The sequence below is a fragment of the Hypanus sabinus genome, chromosome 10 (assembly GCF_030144855.1).
Source record: "Hypanus sabinus isolate sHypSab1 chromosome 10, sHypSab1.hap1, whole genome shotgun sequence".
Lineage (NCBI taxonomy): Eukaryota > Metazoa > Chordata > Chondrichthyes > Myliobatiformes > Dasyatidae > Hypanus > Hypanus sabinus.
The window spans coordinates 50,314,263-50,327,919 of record NC_082715.1 but is presented as its reverse complement, the minus strand read 5'-3'; the positions used below and the strand labels follow the sequence as shown (position 1 = coordinate 50,327,919).

Genomic DNA, 13,657 nt, shown 5'->3' with positions numbered 1-13,657 from the left:
CCCTATGTACAACCTTAAATTGTATTAGTGAATGTTTGGCACATAACGATGATGTATTAACTAATTGAAGAATTCTATCCCAATTCTCACTAGAAATACTAAAACTAAGCTCTCTTTCCCAATCCTGTTTAGTCTTATAAAGGGGCTCTGAACGTATCTTCATAATTATATTATAAAGTTTTGAAATAAGCCCTTTTTGAAAAGGGTCTAATTCAAATAAACTCTCCAAAGTATCTGAAGGCACAAAATTTGGAAACGTAGAGAGTACAGAACTTAAAAAATGTCTAATCTGTAAATATCTAAAAAAATGAAATCTCGGCAAGTTATATCTGTTGGATAATTGTTCAAAAGACATGAAACAATTATCTAAAAATAAATCAGAAAATCTTAGTAATCCCTTAGTTTTCCAAGCTGAATAAGCTTGATCTATAATGGAAGGGTGAAAAAAACAATTAGATACAATAGGACTATTTAAAACGAATTGAGTCAACCCAAAAAATCTCCGAAATTGAAACCATATACGCAATGTGTAACTATCGGGTTGTCAATTCGTTTCGGCAATTTAGAAAGAGCAAAAGGGAGAGAAGTCCCTAAAATAGAACCCAAAGCATAAGCTGATACCGATTTAGTTTCTAAACTCACCCAACAAGGGCCAAAAGATCCACCCCCATCTTTCAACCAACATAACAAATATCTAATATTAGCTGCCCAATAGTAAAATCTGAAATTAGGTAATGCTAACCCGCCTTCCTTTTTAGTCTTCTGTAAATATGTTTTACCTAACCTGGGATTTTTATACTGCCATATATATGAAGAAATTTTAGAGTCAACATTAGTAAAAAAAGATTTCGGGATAAAAATTGGTATCGCTTGAAAAATATATAAAAACTTAGGTAAAATAACCATCTTAATAGCATTAATCCTGCCTATTAGAGATAGAGACAAAGGTGACCACCTAGTAAACAAACCTTTAATCTGATCAATTAAGGGTAAAAAATTAAATCCAAACAAATCTTTATGGTTCTTTGTGATTTTGATCCCTAAATAAGTAAAAGAGTCATTAACTAATTTAAAAGGTAAATTTCCATAAATTGGGACCCGTTTATTTAAGGAACACTCTTGTTTGGCAGCACTTATGAATGGTTAAATGACAATTAAATTAAACTTGAAGGCATATTGCAGATTTCCAAAACCAACAATGAAATCAATAACTCCAGTTTTTCTAGTGACCATGTTTTATTTTCTCCCTTACTTCTGATACTTTCAGATTTCATTTCATTTGCAACTCCTGCCGGAGTATCCTGTCATTTTTTTGTATATATCCAATTTTTACTACTTCCTTCCAGATCGCTCCTTCAGCATTTCTATCGTGCTGTCGCCTAGTCTTTAAGCTAATACAGACCGTTTTCATTTACTCTCTCTGCCTTGATCCCTTTCTCTGCAGCTTTAACTTTTTGTTATATTTCTCACTTCTCTCAACTCTGAGGAAAGGTCAACAAACCTGAAATCTTAACTCTGTTTCTCACTCTCAAGTGCTGCCTGACTTGCTAGGTATTTCTAGCTTTTTCTGGTTTTACTTCATATTTCCAGCCTGACTTTGAACCAAATTATTTATTGCTATTTGTACATTTCTTTTAATAAATTCTGATTAAAATGCTGAAATTATGTATAATTATAAATTTGAAGATGACTTTTCAATACTTGAATGCAAGAATTGGAAGGGCACACAAGCATTTACATAATTTACCTGTGTTGTGGAAATAATCATCCACTATAAATACCTGAACTTCATTCTTACATTGTGAGTGAGTGTGAGAGAGAGAAAGAGAACAAACCACAAATCTTTCTAAAATTCTAAATCATTATGTTCAGTAAGAATTGTGTGTATTTTTGTGTCTCTAATATTTTTCTTTCTTTTTCAAAGCATTGTCAAAATAAGAATCCGGAATGGGATTCCATGCTTTGAAATTCAATGGGAAAAACCAGGTAGGTTATTTCAATTTTTTCACACATTTGAATTGGAAAGAGGCATTGTTAGTAATCATAGACTTGGCTTTCTGTACAAAATTGGTCAGTAAAAATACAACCCATGTAAGAGAATCCAAAAAGATCTAATAATGGCTGTAAATATTTAATAATCAGTACTGCTCTCTGAATTGATTGTGTTTGCAAATTCCTGCTGATAAGTGTATTTATTTATTTATTGACATACAGCACAGAGTAGGCCCTTCCTGCTCTTAGATCCCTCTATTTAATCAATCCTAGCCTGATCATGGGATAATTTTCAATGACCAATTCACCTATCAACTAGTATGTCTTTGGACTGTGGGAGGAAACTGGAGCACCCAGAGGAAACTGCTGTGGTCACAGAGAGAGCATACAAACTCCTTTCAGGCAGTGGTGGGACAAGCCTTGGTTAAGGCCAGATAACTTGGATCAGCCATTTCAACATATTACAGGTTGAACACCCCTTATATGAAATGTTTGTGGCTGAAGTGTTTTGGATTATGGAGTTTTCTAAATTTTGGAATATTTGTATCTATAATGAAATACCTTGGGGATGGAATCCAAGTCTAAACACGAAATTCTTTTACATTACATATACAGTTAATGCATATATCCTGATGGTAGTTCTATATAATAGTTCTAATATCTATCACAACTTTGGCTGCCCAGGTGGACATTGTGGCTTTTTGACATCTCCATCATTCTCAACTCTGAATTTGTGTCTTGCACTTGTTCATCACACACCTGTACTGATGCAGCTGTTCAGCATGTTAGATTTTCAGCAGCAACGAACTTAACAAACTCAGCAATGAGTTTCTCTCCTCCGCTGCTTTGTGATCAGCAGAGGATTTATCACCACAAATCTTTAAAATATTAATGCCATACCTTTCTTAAATTTCTGCAACTAACCTGCTGAATATTCACAATTGCCTTCAATTTTCAGTTCGTCGTGATAGATCTTTGCTTGTTTCATGATCTGCATACCGTTACTCTGCTGAGGAATCTATTCTTTCAATGCACAATTGAGATTTCTGTTTTTCTCTTTATGCAGTGCTTTTCTATTTTTCATTAACTTATGTTGATTGCATTTGAACTGTCTGATGCGCAGAGATTTGCACATCATCTGGGAACCTTTCGAGCAACTTGGGGAATTTTCCATTCATGACATCATGTCAGCACTCAAAAACAAAATTAAGATTTTGGAAGTTTTTGGATTTTGGAATTTCAGATACAGTCTACTCAACCTGTATGATGTAAATGGTGATGCTGATCACCTATCCCATAATAAGACATCAAATTAATTCTCATGGTGAATTGACCTTTTTGAACAAATTCTTTTCAAGCACTTGGTGTTGAGACTGATCTGAGCAGCCTCATGGAGGAACTTTTATGACTCTTTCCATTTCCTAGAACATTATGTTTTCTCAAATGAACAGTCTGAAGATTCTCAGAATACTGTGACAACCATCGAGGAGCAACTTTTGTTTGGAGCAGCATATCCAGACATTACTGCTCAATTTCATAGAGAGAAAGCTGAAGGAAAGGAGAAGAAGCATCAAAAAAGTAAGTCATCCACTGTTAGGAATGGTTTTGTCATTAGTTGCATTGGGAACACTGCGCCATATTTAACAGAAGCAGCTTGTGTTAGCCACTGACATACATGCCAAGTGTTAATTTACTTTTTTCTGCATATGCCAATGCATCATTTTGTTTGAAGCTGTGCTGATTTAAAATGGCATGGTCAACAAATAATGCCACTGCTAAGTGATTGTTGCAGGGAGGAGCCATGCGAGTCAAAGGGTAGTGAACTCACCGTGTGAAAGGGTGGTAGATGCAGAAAAATTCACATTTAAAAAAAAATCTGTATGTGAACTTGAAGTGCAATAATCAGCAGGACCATGGAATAAGTGCTACACAGTGGGATTACATTAGGTGACTCTTTGACTTTTGGGATACAGTGGCATTAATAAATTGAGGATGAAGTTATCCACCTATGATTTTCTGCTTTGTAATGGAGGAGAAACATAGTGAAAATTGTTGGGTTTATTTCTTGTGTCTCTAACGTTCAAGTGAATTTCAGATTTCAGGTCTGAAAGTGTGGGGAAAATCTATTTGGAATGAAGGGAGCACAAATGAGGCTGCTCCTCTTATTCTAGACCACTTCACCAGATCTGGAAGACACAAATAAATGATTGTATTTGTGCTTTTTCAACAGATGCTTTTGTATTTAATATAATACATGTATTGGTTAGAAAAAACAGAAGATGGTTGAGTCTTTGTATGGTAACAGAGTTCCCCCATTCTCCATACCCCCCCCCACCCCGGTACCTGGTTTAAAAGAGCTTTGAATAAGGAACATCTTATCTTCAGAATCAAAATTTACCATTTACCTTTGTAGAAGCCCCAATATAACTGTCAGACAAATAAACTTTTGATCGATATTTGAGAATTCCAAAGGAATCACTGTTAATTTGAAAACTTTGTTTAAACAATTTATAAACTGTCTAGGAGAAATAATGTTGTTATTTTTTCTTTTAACATCTTTTAAACATTTTTCCCCACCATTGCTTTGCACTCACAGTCACAGCCATGTATGTCCAGAGACACTATTTTTATTTTCTGAATGAGGCATGGAATAGAATTGGAACATCTGTGTTTTAATGTATCTTTTTAAATCACACTTGTCAAAGAATGTCTAGTGCTTGTGGGCAAAAGCCAACCTTAAACCGCAATAAGTAAACTGCAGTTTAACAAAATGGTATTCGAAGCATTGCTTTAGCCTGACCAGGATTTGCATCGACGTTTTCAATCTGCCTCTTTTTGTGTTTTAATTTAGGTAAAAATAAGAAAAGAGACAGAACAGTGCCAGTGCCTGATGAAATCTCGCAATTAATGTCAAAGATGAATTTACAACCTCTTCATAAAGGTTTGGCTGCAAAAATGGAACCTGGTCCAAAAAGTTCGGGTCAAGAAACGAATCCCTCCAACTACACACACATGAGTTCTTGCGTTGAAGTTTCTGCTGAATATTCTGTGTTGCCCAAAGAATCCTGGAAGGAATCTGAAAAAGTAATTTCCCAACCTGCAAATCATCAGAGTGCAGGTGAAAAATCTGACAATCAGTCTTTATTTCTCAGAGCATCAGAAAATAAGATGAGTCCCTCTACTACTTCCCCATCAGTATCTTCAATGGTTGCGGAGCTGCACTTGAGTGACATTGACTGGAATCAATCATTTAGTACACCACATTCAGAGTGTACTCCTATAAGACAAAGTGATACTTCTGAACAAGTTTCATTAGTTATTAGTGCAAATTGTTGTGTTCCCATTAGCTCCTCCATCAAATTAACAGAAGATGAGGCATCGAAGGAAAACATTGCAGACCCTCCTCAGGAGTGTGTTCGACAAAACATGGAGCTATTTTATGAGGATACATTTATGTTGCAGGATTTTGATCAGCTGCCCTTAAAAGAACGAATTCTATTGAAGAATTCACGCCAGTTTATACCGTTGCCTCAACCAAATTTTAATTCTATTGAAAACAACTTCTTGCTGTGTTCTACTTCCATTAGAGGTGATTTGCCATCTGTTGAAGAACATACTGAGTCTCTTGTTGAGGAAGAACTCGCAAATAATTTTAATAAAAAGAAACTGACCAGGACTGAGTTTTCAGAAACTCGGGAGGCAGGAACTGAAAGTTACTCATCTGACAAAACTGCTGGTCATCATACCAGGTCATTGACAGTGCCTGAAAAGAAGAATGTAAAAGACTCAATGAAAAGGTTTGTTGGAACTTGTGATCCAACTGTGTTTTCAAACCAAATTTCAAAGCTAAAGAGCTCCTCTTCTACAGTGGAAAAGAACAAAGTAAGCAAACAGCTCAAAATGAAACTAGCAAATGGGAGTAGACCAACAGTTGCAACAAGTGTGTGTTGCAACATGTATTTGTCTAGTGAAGATAGTGATACAGCGGATTCAATAAATAGAAAGCAAAGACGGGGCATCAAATTAAGAGCTGAGAAGAACACAGTGACTCCATTCTGCTCTTCAAAACTAGATCAACCTCAACATAACAAATCCAGGCCTATCTCTGGTAGAATTTGTAGCATAAACAATCAGGCTGTTAATATTGTAGGGAAAAATGCCGAATTACAATTAATGCCCAAGGACAGCAAAGATGAGACTAAAGTTGATAAATCCCAGAAAAATACTTCAGAAACTAAAATACATAGAGGCAACAGTGCCATTCTGCTGGAATCACCATTGAGAGGTCTGGAAAATTACAAGCATTTCAATGTTGATGAGGATTCCATTATAGTAATAAGTGACAGTCCCCTTCCACTTTCTGAAAGGCTGAATCTTTGTCTCCAGAGTAGTTGATTTGTTATTCATATGCAGAAATTTCAGAACAGTCAGATAACACCATGTTTGATTGTGGAAGATGTCTAGTCTATGACTGTCTATTGTTTCATCTGACTTTCAGCAGCACTACAATCTGTTAGTCAATTAAAAAGTTTTCTAGCATACAGATTTTAAAAATCATAAAATTATGCTTAGTTTTCCATATTATTTTCCACTCCATTTGCGGTTACTAATGCACAGACTGATTTGCATTTTCATTTACAGAGCTAAGTTCTAATTTCAAGAATCTAGTTTAAGTATTTCACATGCATTAGAAACATTTCAAACCCCCACCCCCCCCCCCGCCCCTCCTTCCATTCATTTAATTCTTTCTTTCAAAAGGAGTATGAAACCCACTTGGATTAAGGTTAACAATAATAAAGGATCACTCATTGATAAGTTTGATCTACAAATAATAGTGGGAAAATGCATGTAGACAGATTTCATAAATGAATTTAAAAAAATAGAATATTAATTATTGCGAATTCAGAACACCATAGAGTTTATTGCATTTTCCCCACAGTTCAAAGACGTACTGGTTAGTAGGTTAATTGGTCATTGTAAAGTTGTTCTGTGATTAGACTAGAGTTAACTCAGTGGGCTGCTGGGCAGCAGCATTCAGTAAGCTGGAAAGGCGTGCTCCGCGCTGTATCTCTAAAATAAATGGAGATGGGGAATAGAATTTCTGCAATAAATAGCTCACTAATCACCCGAGGGATGATTAACTATTTTATCCATTTATCCATTAATAAAGAACGAAGCAGAGTAGAAGTTGTGGAAATGTACTTGTAGTAATGAAGTGACATTTTTAGCTGTAACAACATGGAATCTGCATCATGCCAGAGTGCTTTGCTAGTAGCGTTTGTTCCATCAGCATAATGTTGCACTTGAGTCCTTGACAAACTGCCGACCAGCAGCTGTGTCACTGGAAAAATGCCGACCAGTAGCTGTGTTACTGGAAAAATGCTAAGCACGATGATTAAGCAGTAGGATAGAATGCACCCTTTTCTTGAACTGAGGCGTGGATAGTTGCACTTGTGGGTAAAAAGAGTGACTAAGCTGTCTCTGGGGGCTATCACTGGTGCTTGTGCAATGATTGCCTTCCCTTGCTGCAAGTAAAATAAATGCAAAATGATCGATCGACTCTGTGTTCTTTGTTTGTTATGTAACGTAGCGAAAAGATGCTTGACAGAACTTGGAGGTTCCACCAAGTTGAGGTCTAACCAGTTCACCCGATAAAAACCTGTCATTCAGTGCTTAGTAGAAGAACCGCCCAACCCTGAGACAGGTTTGGAAAAAGCTATTCAGAATCTTAAAACCATTGTTTTGTGTTGCGAGCCTTGTTTGATGGATTTGGAAATTTTAATGAGGGCATAGTTAGGCCCCATATTTAAATTTTAAGGTTAAATTTCAAGGTTTTCAAGAACACCAAAACAGAGCCAGGCTAGGGCCTCCCACCAAACCAAATGTAGATTTTTATTTTAAAAATCTGTATAATGCATTACATGTTGCCTTCCCCAAAAAAGCAAATTGGTCTAAGATTATGGAGACACAGGGTAGAAGTGAGTGTAGCAGGATACATACAGAAGCTAGTACAGAAAATGGAACAATATTCAGGATTGCTGAAAGAGCAGGCTACAGGACCTACAATTAATATTATTTTAAGTGGTCTTTGGCCTGATTTGTAATATGGCCTGTTTACGATGGAGAACAAACCCCAGGTAGAACCCCAGCATTAAAAGATCTAGTGGACAGAGAAAAGGACTGCAAGGGAGAAAGTCATTTCCTTGTGCACAGACACTTCCAGCCGAATCAGGGACACAGACCTGGCTGGGGAAGAGGAATGAGAGGTAGAGCTCTGGGCAGGGGCCATGGAAGAAGAAATGCTTGTAAGGAAGTGGGACACTGGGTGAGAGAGCCCTCTATAGGCAGACAAATCCACCTTGCACGGATGGATCTCAGAATTTCCCCAGTGCCAACTTTACCATTAATAGTCCATGGGGATAAATAATAATAATCTCGACAGGTTCTAAGATCCCCAGGTTGGTCAGGCATGGTTACCTATTCAGGTAACTAAGCTTATTACCCAGTGCTCTTGTGAACCCACTATAGTCCTGAAAGTCAGTAGACAATGCAAACAGTTTCTGGTGGATACAGGAGCCACCTATTCTAAGATGAAAGAGGATGTTATTTGTGTAAATGGAATGGAGACAGCCTATTAATGTCCCAAAATCAGACCCAGTGGAAGTTAGCATAGGAGACCAGAATTTGAATCTACTTTCCAGTAAACTTGCATAGAAGAGATTTATTGTGTAAAATGTGAGCTGCTATTACCTGCACCTCTGAGGGGCTTAATGTGTGTATACCAGAGACAGTGTGGGCTATACCATACTATCTCAGTAGTAATCAACCTATTTTGTGTAAGTTTGGAACATTTTTATGAGAATGCCTTGAAAGCCTCCAGAGATTTCTCTAGGTTCCGTTTAGTCCTACAATTTAGTAAGTGGCACTGTTATCTTCACTGTATGGCTTATGACAGCTGGAAATGACTACTGTATTTTATGCATCAGAAACTGACGTGTACTGAGCCACGTAAAGTGACCTGAATGCTCCACTGCCCTTCAGGGCACAATACCCTCTTTCCCCAAAGGCTGAGAAGGGAATTGATAGATCATGTAAATCAAACATGATATACCCCTGGTTTATCACAAGCTGTAAATCAAGGTTGTGAACAATGTATGATATCTATTTTACAAAGTCCAGGGAAATTAGTGAAGGTGGAAGGATCTTGTACGCCATCCTCTGGTGGACCATTTGTGTATTTACCGATGGATTTTTGTAGAATTACCTTCATGTGAAGGATATCGATACGTATTGGCCATATTTTTTTATGATGGATTGAAGCATATCCTTGCAGAAAGAATGATACAGTTACAGTAGCTACCTAAATGTTTATTGAAAGAAATTATCTTAAGGTTCAAGATCTCCTGGAAATAGTCTAGTGACAATGGTACCCATTAACTGGGAAGGTAATAAAAGTAGTATGTAAGGCTTTACAGATTGACCAACATTTCCATTTTAGCTACCATCCTCAATTGGCTGACTGAGAAGGAAGAAAGAATGAATGGAACGATTAAAAACAAGTTTCGTAAAATGTGTGAAGAAACTGGATTAAGATAATCTGATAAACTGGATTAAGAATGTTGCCTTTGGTCCTCATGACCATTAGGGCCATAGGCAATAAGACTACTGGCTTGTCCCCAACAAAGTACTAATGGGGCAGTCATTGCACATGCCATTTGATGCACTACTAGGGGTTAAGCAAATGGACATGTATAATTTGGAGCAACACACACAAAATGCTGGAAGAAATCAGGTCAGGCAGCATTTTGTCAAAGAGTAAAGAGTCAACGTTCGGGCCAAGACCTTTCATCACGACTGGAAAAAAGGATGAGAGGAAGAAGGTGGGCAAAGGGGAAGAAGTACAAGGTATAACACACACAAAATGCTGGTGGAACACAGCAGGCCAGGCAGCATCTATAGGGAGAAGCGCTGTCGACGTTTCGGGCCGAGACCTTTCGTCGGGACTAACCGAAAGGAAAGATAATAAGAGATTTGAAAGTAGTGGGGGGAGGGGGAAATGCAAAATGATAAGAGAAGACCGGAGGGGGTGGGATGAAGCTGAGAGCTGGAAAGGTAATTGGAGAAAGTGATACAGAGCTGGAGCAGGGAAAGGATCATGGGATGGGAGGCCTCAGGAGAAAGAAAGGAGGGACCATGGACGTCCATTCCCTATATACCTCCATCCCCCACCAAGATGGTCTCGAAGCTCTTCGCTTTTTTTTGGATTCCAGACCTAACCAATTCCCCTCTACCACAACTCTCCTCTGTCTGGCGGAATTAGTTCTTACTCTCAATAATTTCTCCTTTGGCTCCTCCCACTTCCTCCAAACCAAGGGTGTAACCATGGGTCCCAGTTATGCCTGCCTTTTTGTGGCTTTGTGGAACAGTCCATGTTCCAAGGCTATACCGGTATCCATCCCCCTCTTTTCCTTCGCTACATTGACGACTGCATTGGCGCTGCCTCTTGAACGCATGCTGAGCTCATCCACTTCATTAACTTTGCCTCCAACTTTTGCCCTGCCCTCAAATTTACCTGGTCCATTTCCGACACCTCCCTCCCCTTTCTTGATCTTTCTGTCTCCATCTCTGGAGATGGCCTATCTACTGATATCTACTATAAGCCTACAGACTCACAGCTACCTGGACTATTCCTCTTCCCACCCTGTCTCTTGCAAAGCTGCCATCCCCTTCTCACAATTCCTCTGTCTCCACCGCATCTGCTCTCAGGATGAGGCTTTTCATTCCAGGACGAAGGAGATGTCTTCCTTTTTTAAACGAAGGGGCTTCCCTTCGTCCACCATCAACTCTGCTCTCAAACACATCTCTCCCATTTCCCACACACCTGCCCTCACCCCATCTGCCCACCACCCCACTCGGGATAGGGTTCCCCTTGTCCTCACCAACCACCCCACCAGCCTCCAGGTCCAACTTATAATTGTCCATAACTTCCGCCACCTCCAACAGGATCCCACTACCAAACACAATTCCACCCCCCCCCCTTTCTGCTTTCCACAGGGATCGCTCCCTATGCAACTCCCTTGTCCACTCATCTCCCCCATCCCTTCCCACCGATGTCCCTCCTGGCACTTATCCTTGTAAGCGGAAAAAGCGCTACACCTGCCCTTACACTTCCTCCCTCACCACCATTCAGGGCCCCAGACAGTCCTTCCAGGTGAGGCCACACTTCACCTGTGAGTTGGCTGGTGTGGTATACTGCGTCCGGTGCTCCCGGTGTGGCCTTTTATATATTGGTGAGACCCAACGCAGACTGGGAGACCGTTTCGTGGAACACCTACGCTCGGTCCGCCAGAGAAAGCAGGGTCTCCCAGTGGCCACACATTTTAATTCCACGTCCCATTCCCATTCTGATATGTCTATCCATGGCCTCCTCTACTGTCAAGATGAAACCACACTCAGGTTGGAGGAACAACACCTTATATACCGGCTGGGTAGCCTCCAACCTGATGGCATGAACATTGACTTCTCTAACTTCCATTAATGCCCCTCCTCCCCTTCTTACCCCATCCCTGACATATTTAGTTGTTTGTTTTTTTTCTTTCTCTGCCCATCACTCTGCCTATTCTCCATATCCCTCTGGTGCTCCCCCCCCTTTCTGTCTCCGGAGGCCTCCCGTCCCATGATCCTTTCCCTTCTCCAGCTCTTAGCTTTATCCCACCCCCTCCGGTCTTCTCCTATAATTTCGCATTTCCCCCTCTCCCCACTACTTTCAAATCTCTTACTATCTTTCCTTTCGGTTAGTCTGACGAAGGGTCTCGGCCCGAAATGTCGACAGCCCTTCTCCCTATAGATGCTGCCTGGCCTGCTGTGTTCCACCAGCATTTTGTGTGTTGTTGTTTGAATTTCCAGCATCTGCAGATTTCCTCATGTTTGCTCTTTAGGTGGTAGGAGATGGGTGAAACTGGGGGAGGGATGAAGTAAGCTGGGACGCTGGTGGAAGAGGTAAAGGGCTTTAAAAGGGAGAATCTGATAAGAGAGGCTGAGGAGCGGCAGAGTGAGGTGATGGGCAGGTAAGGAGATAAGGTGAGAGGGGGAAACGGGAATAAGGAGGGGTGAAGGTGCGGTGGGCAATTACCATAAGTTTGAGAAACAGATGTTCATGCCAACAGGTTGGAGGCTACATAGACAAAATATAAGATATTGCTCCTCCAGCCTAAGTGTGGCCTCTTTGTGGCAGTAGAGGAGGCCATAGGACTAATATGTTGGAATGGAAATGGGAAGTAGAATTGAAATGGTTGGCCACCAGTTGAGAGCTGTGATATGTTGGTGTAACCCATCATATGACACTCAATGGAAAAACATTGAGGAGCGGGTACTTCCCATCCCCATACAAGCAATTTTGGCTGATAACAACCTGCAAAGGTACATAAATACTATTGATAACCCATGGGTGAAATTGACTGTTAAAAATGGAAAACTACTATAAAAGAATATAATCTAGAGGGAGATATTACAATTCTTAAATGGTGTGCATATGACTCGGATTTTACACCAAATAAATTGGTTGCTAGATTTAAGGACCGGACAACTAAAGGAATAACAGCTCTTTGCAACATAATGAAAGAAGGAACATGGTTCAGTTTTGAAATGCTTAAATAGAAACACTTATTAGAAAAACAAGATTTTTCAGTATTTACAGATGTGACAATATGCTAATAAGACACTTAAAAATGTAACCAAGGCAAATACATGCCTGATAGAGCTCTTTAGAAAAGTATATAATTCAGATAATGGTAGTAAAATCATTTAAAGCATGTATAAGGGGTTGTCAAATCTTAAAACACATTCGACTTCATAGATTAAAACAAAATGGGAGAAGGAGGGAGGGATAATTATGGCTGAGGAAGAATGGACACCAATATGGAGATATCAATGGAAGTGTACCAGTTCACAGAAATGGAGGGAGTTTGGATGGAAAAACTTGATAAGATATTTTACTACACCCTCTCAGAAATCCCATTGTGATCGTAACCTCCCTGTTTGCTGGAGAAACTGTGGAAATCAAAATGCAAATCTCTACTTCATCCCTCCCCCCACTTCTTATCCCCCCTGGTCCATCCCATGTTACTTCATTCCTGATGAAGGGTTTCGGCCCGAAACTTTGTCACTACCTCCTCCCATAGATGCTGTCTGGCCTGCTAAGTTCTGCCAGCATTTTGTGTTTTTATTTATTTCCAGCATCTGTAGATTCACTCATGTTGCAAATCATTATCATATTTTTTGGGACTGCCCTTTTATCAAAAACTATTGGAGGGGGATACACAATGCTCTACAAGACATCTTTAAATGTGAAATACCCTTAGAGAGTAAGACCATATATTTTGGATATATACCTCAAGAATGGTTGAAAAGAGATAAATATTTAATGAATATACTGCTGGTGGCTGGTAAAAAGACTCTTACTAGGTTATCACAGGAGAGCCCAGCTTTAAATACATGGATGGAAATTACAATGGACATTTACAAAATGGAGAAGATAACAACATCTGTTAACCATAAGAAGGAACAATTTGATTCATACTGAGAAAAATGGTTTAACTACATAATGCCTCATAGGCCTGATTTTATTCTCACAAATCAATGAATCTGTTGTAAAAAAAATCACTCC

The 13,657-nt window shown here is 39.4% G+C and overlaps 1 protein-coding gene across 1 annotated transcript in view; it reads left to right on the top strand.

Moving 5' to 3' along the window:
* Positions 1-7,538, top strand: part of LOC132400288 (flap endonuclease GEN homolog 1) — a 37,762-nt gene extending 30,224 nt beyond the window's left edge. The window contains exons 12-14 of the mRNA XM_059981255.1: positions 1,925-1,986; positions 3,418-3,570; positions 4,844-7,538. Coding sequence (XP_059837238.1) covers positions 1,925-1,986; positions 3,418-3,570; positions 4,844-6,387 — 1,759 coding nt within the window. The 3' untranslated portion in view covers positions 6,388-7,538. The remainder of the gene's footprint in view (positions 1-1,924; positions 1,987-3,417; positions 3,571-4,843) is intronic.
* Positions 7,539-13,657: the final 6,119 nt, after the last annotated feature.